We start from the raw sequence: 7,599 nt of genomic DNA, 5'->3' as shown, positions 1-7,599 counted from the left end.
AGGGTCGCCTTTAGCGGACTTAAGAAGCTCGCTGGTTTGTTCCGGTATGTTCCCCGAGACTGATCAATTTTTGTAGATACATTGACGGAACCACAAAAAAAATTATCATCGACTCCAGCGTAGAATTGACCACGATTACCAAATGCAGAAATCTTACATTACACGAAGATAGAAGTCGACAGAAGACACAAATTGGATAAAAGAGTTTAGGCCAAAAGGGCACGGGGTGGGATCAACGTTTTTTTGCAAGTAGTACTGCTGCCATACGCTGCCGTGCAAAGAAACATCTGGCTACAAACTATTCGTCCTTTCTGAGACCTGTCTTTGTCTCTGTGTGGTCCATGCTCAAGACGGTTCTTTTGATAAACAAAGAAGCTAAAGCCCCACAACCCGCAACGCAGGCATACATAATCCATAGGTTGCGTAGACCCCAGGCAAATGCCTCTTTCACGACCAACCGCTGTCCTGCATCGGTAATGTCTCTGATCTTGTCGATGTTCGCAGCTGCATCTGGCCCAGCCAATAATCTCGCCAGGTCTCTCGTTATTCCCGCATCGATTAACTTTTCTTCCCTCATAGCGATGCCGTTCTGGAAAACTACGCCGCCGATAACAATGGATAATGAGTATGCCATGTTGTTCAGGAACCCAACTGTCGCTGTCGCTGTCGCAACATTGTTCTGAGATGCTCTGGCTTGGATAGCGATTATAGGTGGTTGAAATCCCAAGCCCACACCTGCCCCGACCAAGACTCCCAGTCCTGCGATCATCCCGATCGACGTTTGTGCGCGGAACAGCGTAAACAAGGCAGTGCCAATCGTCATCACTACCAATCCTACGCTGAGGACGTGCTTGTAGTCGCCGGTATGATGTATCACGATGCCCGTCAAGAAAGCTGCTAGCGCTTCCGTGATGATCAGTGGAAGGATCATGAGGCCAGACTTTGTCGGATTCATCAGGTTGGCGCCTTGGAAAAACAGCGGGAGGTAATACTCCAATGCGATGGAGACGAAGCCGTGCGCGAAGCTGCTTACAAAAGCAGCGACGTTCGACGTATCGTGGAAAAGCTGCATCAACATAATCGGACGCACTGCCAATTTTGTCTCGCTGTAGACAAAGAAGACAGACATCAGGGCACCGAAAACGATAAGGCAGATCACCTTTGCGGATGACCACGGCGCCTCCACACCACCAAAGTTCAGGCCGAGGAGGATCATCAAAGTCAGTCCAAGTATCGTAAGAGTGCCGAGCCAGTCTACAGCGACCAGTCCTTCCCGAACGGCCGTTCGCGGATTGTGTATGTCAAGAAAGAAAAGCGTGAGTGCAAAGGCACTTGCGGTAATGGGCAGATTCAACCAGAAGATCCAGCGCCAGGAGACCTTTTCTGCAAGCACACCGCCGAGTACGGGGCCTACGCCGGCAGCCACTGCCCACACGATCTCTGTGATTCCAAGGAAGAGACTGCGTCTTCGTAGGGAGAAAACGTCGGAAATGGTAATGGTGACGAGTTGGAGCAGACCACCACCGCCAACGCCTTGAATAGCACGGCCGACGATGAGGACAGTCATGGTGCGAGCGAGGGCGCAAATAATGCTGCTTGCGAAAAAGAGGACGAGGCCTGCAAGGATGATTGGTTTGCGGCCCCAGATATCCGAGAATTTAGCCCAGATGGGCATTGAAGCCGCCTTAGCGAGGAGATAGGCGCCTCCGATCCACGTGTAGCCCGAAGCTGAATGAAGCTGGGATGTAATTGTCGGGATTGCTGTGGAGACAACGGTTTGATCTAGAGCAGCGACAAAGAGGGAAAGCTGGGGATGTTACCACTGAGACAGTTGGAGATTTCGCATGCTTAATCGACTTACGTATAAAGCAATCAACATGGTGAAGATACGGAATTTGGTACGAGCCGGCGCAGCGTTTTCTTGTGTTGTTTGAACCTGCATTGGCTCCAAGCTCGGTGCAGTCGGTGGAATTGGTGCAATAGCATCTGCAAGAGCAATGCGTGAACTTTCAATATTTTTGTTGGTTTCCATGTTGATTTGCGAAAAGTAAAGTACTGGTGAGGTTCGAAAAGCAGAACTCAAAAAAAATCACATGGAATGTAGTTCGCTTAGCGCACGCCCTATCAACTACAAGCCCGCCCTAATGGCCATAAGCGTTTAGCATACTTGTCTTTGCCGCGTTCTTTGATTGGCCAGCTGCAACGTACATCCAAATCTTAATATCACCTATCTTCTATAATTATAGCAAACAATAATAGAACAGATATATCCTAAGTTAACAAGATGTTTATACTTGCTTCTTGTTTTTCACCTTTTGCAGCGCGGTAATCAACCCTGCACCCACGCTCGAACTGACGCCGTCTTCGATCTGCCTTGTCCAGAAAGTCTCCCCGCCATCAATCAAAATCGACTTCCTCCGCTGTTTCTCCTCCACCCTCAAGGTTGATCCAGATTTGTGGCCCAGTTCAATCTCGCCGAGGTAGCGCTTGCGTCGGGCATATTCTTCATTCCTCCGTTTCTGGACCTGTTCCGAGCTAATCCTCTGCATAGCGAAACCAACAAGGGAGCGAAGCACGAGGTAGATGTGCTCGGAGATAAAAATCGTAATTGGAAGGCCATACCAGGATCCCTTTCCGGTAAGGTTACCCAGATGGTCGTTGCCGAAAAGGTGCACGACGGCTGCCGTGGAGATGCTGCCCATCCAAGTGAGGAACTCGAGCGAGGCGGTCCAAGGGCCAATGCCGTCAGTGCGAATTGGAGCCGGGCGTTGATGTTCAAGACAGATTTTCAAGAAGTCGGAACGGAGCTCGATCCAGTTATTGATCAAGAACCCGATCGGAACAAGCGGCCAAACCGGGGAGAAGAGGGAAAGATATCCAAACTGGACGACCATCTCCAGAAGATCGTCTTGTACGTTGTAAGGCTCAAGACCAGCTTCGGTGCGGGCGCGGAAAAGAAGCTCCTTTTCGTCCGGCAGGTCTTCGACAATCTGGCTCAACGCCAGAGCTTTTCCATGGCTGGCGCGGTATTCTCGGTACCAGCTTGTTGCCCTTTGCTTGAGATAGGGAAAAATGAGTTCCTCGCAGAAGTTTGAAAGCTGTCCCGTGATTATCAAAGCAATAACCTCGTTCCGTAGCCTTGATGGGTCCACATGGAAGTCGTTGAACTTGAACTCTGTTTGGAATTGCTGTAGGTACGGAACAACAACATCCCCGAATGGGACGTAGACGAATGCGGTGAGGAAAATTGGAAGATAGTTTGTGATGAAGTTCAACACAAAGATCTTTTGGGTAAGGGATGATTCCTGTTTGTCTTGAGTGCGGTGATTTTCGTAGGCAGTCAACATGGTGGCAATGTTTTCCAGGAAAGAGCTAACAAACGGAAGAGAGGCAGCGAGCAATACAGTTGGCACATATTCCTATCCACGTTAGCAAAATACAGGTTGAAAATCAATGAACGTACCCAGTATGCCTTCATTGGCCCATCGTAAACTTCGGATACGACGATCTCCACCGCAAACACCAGTGCGATTAAAGCTCCAAGGATAACCAGTGCAGCCAGGATAAAGGGTATCTGTATGGCCTGACGTGCAACATGCTTCCAGCGCGGAAAGTGGTATTTGACCTCGCCTGTAGCTGGATCAAGATACTTCTGTTCGTACTTCCACGTAGGTCTGTTGACTTTGAGAGCTCCAACTCCCTTGACGTTCCAGCGGATGCCCAAGTCGATTTGCTGTAGCTTCCAGTACTCCAGAAAAACTATGCACCACATGCTGGTTATAACCGCATAGGAAAGAGAATAGTTTGGCGCGAAAAACCAAGCGAGGATTCCCGTGACGGCGGGAAAAAGTAGGAAAATTAGGTACGTTTGCAGAAACGCAAAGTAAAACGCGACCTGTTCAGTCAGTACGGCCTTTTCTCAAGTTTGCAATTTTCTCACCTTGGAACCAAACATCGCGCGGATATCATCCAAATCTCCTTTTTCCAAAAGTATCCGCTTACTGAAGCGTAGCAGCAATTCCTTCTCTGCGCTTTGATTATGCAAAGGAAATGCCGACTCTACGTTCTTCCATTTGCCGAATTTAGGCGTGACGCCAGCACCTCCAAGTTCTTTGCTCCATGTGACGAGATGATACATGGAAAGAATGTCTTCGGCTTCAAAGTCGCCATCCACCACGGTGTCGGCGTCACCGCCAGGGTGATCTACTGTAATGCCATGGAGCCAGTCTTTTACCCTGTGCTTCGTTAGTTTCGAAAATCATTGCACAAGCTCATTTCCATGCAGACTCACCTTGACTTGTGAACCGCATTCCCTAAAACCTCTCGGGGTGCCTTGCAAAACACCAACAACGATTCATCGAAGCCAGCGCGAACCTCGGTGTGTAGGCCTACGGACTCGAGGTCCTGGAGCAGGGTGTTGAATTCTTCAACTGCCGTATCGCGATCTACCTTGGTCAGCTCATAGCTGCTAGTGATGTCGCTAGAGTCCTACCAATGTCGCTAAAGTTGTAGTGCACAACGTAGACGTTGCGGTAATTGATGGTTGGAGAAGCGTGGGGCTTAAGGTCTGGATGCATTGAAATGAAATTGAAGGAAAAGAAACAAAAGGAAAGAGAAAGAGTGTGATCCGGGATAAAAACCGAGTTAAAGAACGTCAGAGGCAAGGTTGCGCGGCGTCAGCTAGTTGAAGCGTCAGCTGCTTTTGTATCCGGCTGGCTCGGCCCGGACGGCAACGGCACGGACTGGGGCCTGAGGCGCTTGAGTGCGCGCTAAACTCGAATCGTGCAGACTGAGATCCTCGCCGCCAACGTGGATGATGTTATGGCAAGGATGTGCGATGCGCTTGATTCGTCAGTCAGGGAGATGCATGCTGTACATAAGCCTAGACCGTGTCGTTGGTGATGCAGTGGGGAGTGAGTACGTCGACGCGAAACAGAAATGCGACTTTGAGAGTTATAGCTGCCGCATTGCCGCACAGACTCGGGGCATGATCTAGATTTTTCTTCGAGATAGCTGGCCTTTAAAAATCTGGGTCAATTGTGGATGAGATAGAAGAATAGGTCGTGTAGCGCTGTCATTGGAAGCCAGAAGGGGCCTTGGGGCCAAAGACAGCTTGTCATCCGGGTTGCCGGCGGGCGATCAACGATCTGCGGTGCGGGGTGCAGATCCTCATGTTTAGTGAATGAGTATTTTATCTTTCAAAGTTCAATCAAGTCTAACACTCCATATCAGCTTGAGAAAAGAATAGAGAGTGATAGATAATTGCATATAAACTTTAGAAAGTAGCGTCACTTACCCTTGTTTGCATACATTTAATGATGACGGTTCTCCACCAAACTGGCCGGTGCTTCGTATCTACGGCGCCCATGTCTCTCGTTGGTTGTTGCGCAGGAATCAATATTGATGAATCCCTGATCAACATGTACAATAGGTATTACATGCCAACTGCTGATGGTAATTCCTCGTAGCCTATTTGATTAGTTATTTGGGTCGAGGTTGTCGTTTTTTGCTCTCACATTCACTTTCTCATTGAAGCATCGTGGGCAGTTTTTAGGCGCATTCAAAATCCTTCAATTGAAGATCATTCATTTTATTTCAAATCTAAGCGACGACCGGCCAGCCGCTAGAGAAGTCAAGCTTGTTGATACCGAAGAGCTTGTCCCCATCGGCATATCCAACGTTGGTGTCCACGTAGTGGTAGTACAGGACAGGGCCGTAGGTGGGGTCATCGTAGACACCCTGGCCACCAGGAGCGTAGATGTTGTCGTGGGAAGCAAGAACCTCAGTACCTCCGTTCTGGGAAGTGCAAGAGTTGCCGTTGGCGTCAACCTGTTGAGGTTAGCAAGAGTTATGGCCATTGGCAGATAGATACATACGAATTCGCCAGTAGCAGAGTCGGACCGGCAGACCATGATCTTGTACTCCTCACCCTGGGCAGGCTTAGAGGTGTCGAGGCTGCAGCAGACACCGCTGGAGAAGAACAGGTAGTAGTAGTTGCCGCTCTTGAACTCATAAGCACCTTCGGAGGGACGAGTGCCAGTGGTGTTGAGTTCAATGTTGTAGGAAGAGCCGGAGGGAGCAGTAGGAGGGTTCTTCATCGGGACTTGGTAGAGGTCGCCCCAAAAACTGCCAAAGTTCAGGTAGTAGTTGTCGCCGTCGGCGAACAAGTTTCCATCAATGGCATTGTAGTTGCTTCCCTCTTTCGAGGAGACACCAGAGCTTCCGAGGTCCTTCCAAGAACCGACATCCAAGGTCGTAGAGGTAGCTACACCAATAGTTGACGCTTGGGAGCCAAAGCTGCTGTCCGAGTAGTACAGGTAGTACGTGTCACCGACCAGGCTGACATCCGGAGCCTAGAACATGTGAGCAAGGATCAAACAAAAAATCTTAATGAATCTTACCCAAAGGTCAGTGTTGCCGTCGATCGACGAGCTTTCCAGCACGTCTCCCTGGTACTCCCAAGGACCGGTGAGGTCCGAGGCCGAGTGGACGGCAATACCGCCACCTGTAGAGAAGCGGAAGTAGGTACCATCAGATTCACGACGGATCAGGGAAGAATCATGGGCGTTTCCGCAAATGCCGGAACACTCCATGGGAAGGCTGACAGCCAGAGCCGTGCTAGCGGCAAGCAGCATCGAGCTGAGGGAAGAAACGAAACCAATCATGATGAAGGATAAAAAGTTTACACTGAACAAGGATGAATCCTCACTGAGGACTCTGGAAGGGAATGATGAGCAAAAAGAGGGCCGGCGGGTTGTCGATTTGGAGAAGTATCTGCATGGGATTATATAGACTCGTAGCCCCGTACCAAGCCGCTTGTCGGCATACTCCACCTCGACATGCTGCAGGCCGTTCTGCTGCATGCACGGGTAAACCCGATCGTGCCTGTGATCATGTCTGAAGAGTGGAGGGACGGATGATTTGCGCCGTTCTGGCAGAGAAGCCGGGCAATTTGGTCTGTAAGCCTGCCGATACAGCATCCTATTGGTTGTTTTGCTTCCATTTATATCTTAAGCCTAGGCGCAAGGCGGTGCCTATGGTCTGGAACTGGGGTGCGTCTCAAGGGTCGGAGATCCCATGTTTCTGTGGCTTGCTTGTCTCTTCGCCTTTGGTCGGTTCCCAGGGTCTGTATTAGGAGTGTTTCGGATATCAGGCAATACTGGAGAATGGTTTCCCCGCCAGTTAACGATTGACCGCGTTATACGCATATCCTTACCTCTTATATAGAAAAGTGGGCCCTGACCTCGGCAGCTTGGGCCCCTGTCTTACTTTGTTTGGCCATGCAGGAAGTCGAATTTAACCTTATATTCTTACGGTATACACCAGCCGGGACTCTTTGTATGTTCGTTGGTATAGTATGGTCATGTCAACGGCGAGTATAGCGCCTTTTATCTCCTCGACAGACTTACGCGTTGCCATGTTGCCGCCAGCTCAACGCATGATGAAACACAGCGCTTGCGGGCCGGATTCGCGGCCCTGTCTTGCCTGAGATTTTCCGTCAACCTACCTAAAAAGGTTGCAACGTCAGCCTATGTAAGACACGCAGGCCGTTTCTGGACGCGCTTTGCGGTCGAGCCCCCGCGCAATCTAAAGTAGATT

General features: G+C 49.9%; 3 protein-coding genes across 3 annotated transcripts; all 3 read right to left on the bottom strand.

Annotated features, from left to right (window-relative positions):
• Positions 1–235: 235 nt before the first annotated feature.
• Positions 236–1,942, bottom strand: K452DRAFT_354459 (uncharacterized protein; the record flags this gene model as incomplete). The annotated part of the gene is made up of 3 exons (XM_033545887.1): positions 236–1,738; positions 1,772–1,807; positions 1,862–1,942. 3 exons carry the CDS (start codon positions 1,940–1,942, stop codon positions 299–301), a joined length of 1,557 nt encoding a protein of 518 aa, XP_033390941.1. The 3' UTR covers positions 236–298.
• A 110-nt stretch (positions 1,943–2,052) lies between these two features.
• On the bottom strand, positions 2,053–4,704 carry K452DRAFT_323173 (uncharacterized protein). Its single transcript, XM_033544618.1, has 5 exons — positions 4,493–4,704; positions 4,292–4,445; positions 3,941–4,235; positions 3,464–3,895; positions 2,053–3,419 (listed from the first exon to the last, which is right to left on the bottom strand). The coding sequence occupies exons 1-5, from the start codon at positions 4,575–4,577 to the stop codon at positions 2,289–2,291; spliced, it is 2,097 nt and encodes a 698-aa protein (XP_033390940.1). The 5' UTR covers positions 4,578–4,704; the 3' UTR covers positions 2,053–2,288.
• Positions 4,705–5,601: 897 nt separating this feature from the next.
• Positions 5,602–6,635, bottom strand: K452DRAFT_239764 (glycoside hydrolase family 43 protein; the record flags this gene model as incomplete). The annotated part of the gene is made up of 3 exons (XM_033537744.1): positions 5,602–5,829; positions 5,877–6,353; positions 6,402–6,635. 3 exons carry the CDS (start codon positions 6,633–6,635, stop codon positions 5,602–5,604), a joined length of 939 nt encoding a protein of 312 aa, XP_033390939.1.
• Between the last annotated feature and the right edge of the window lie 964 nt (positions 6,636–7,599).

Source organism: Aplosporella prunicola (genome assembly GCF_010093885.1).
Source record: "Aplosporella prunicola CBS 121167 unplaced genomic scaffold K452scaffold_153, whole genome shotgun sequence".
Taxonomy (NCBI): domain Eukaryota; kingdom Fungi; phylum Ascomycota; class Dothideomycetes; order Botryosphaeriales; family Aplosporellaceae; genus Aplosporella; species Aplosporella prunicola.
The sequence above is the reverse complement of the archived record's forward strand: the minus strand, read 5'-3'. Positions and strand labels throughout refer to the sequence as shown.

Bases quoted from the DNA above. Each gene is read 5' to 3' on its own strand.
- K452DRAFT_323173 (XM_033544618.1), bottom strand. From the start codon at position 4,577: ATGCATCCAGACCTTAAGCCCCACGCTTCTCCAACCATCAATTACCGC. The intron at 4,446-4,492 runs GTAGGACTCTAG...TGACCAAGGTAG, and splicing joins CTACAACTTTAGCGACATTG to ATCGCGATACGGCAGTTGAA. The intron at 3,420-3,463 runs GTACGTTCATTG...TAACGTGGATAG, and splicing joins GGCCAATGAAGGCATACTGG to GAATATGTGCCAACTGTATT.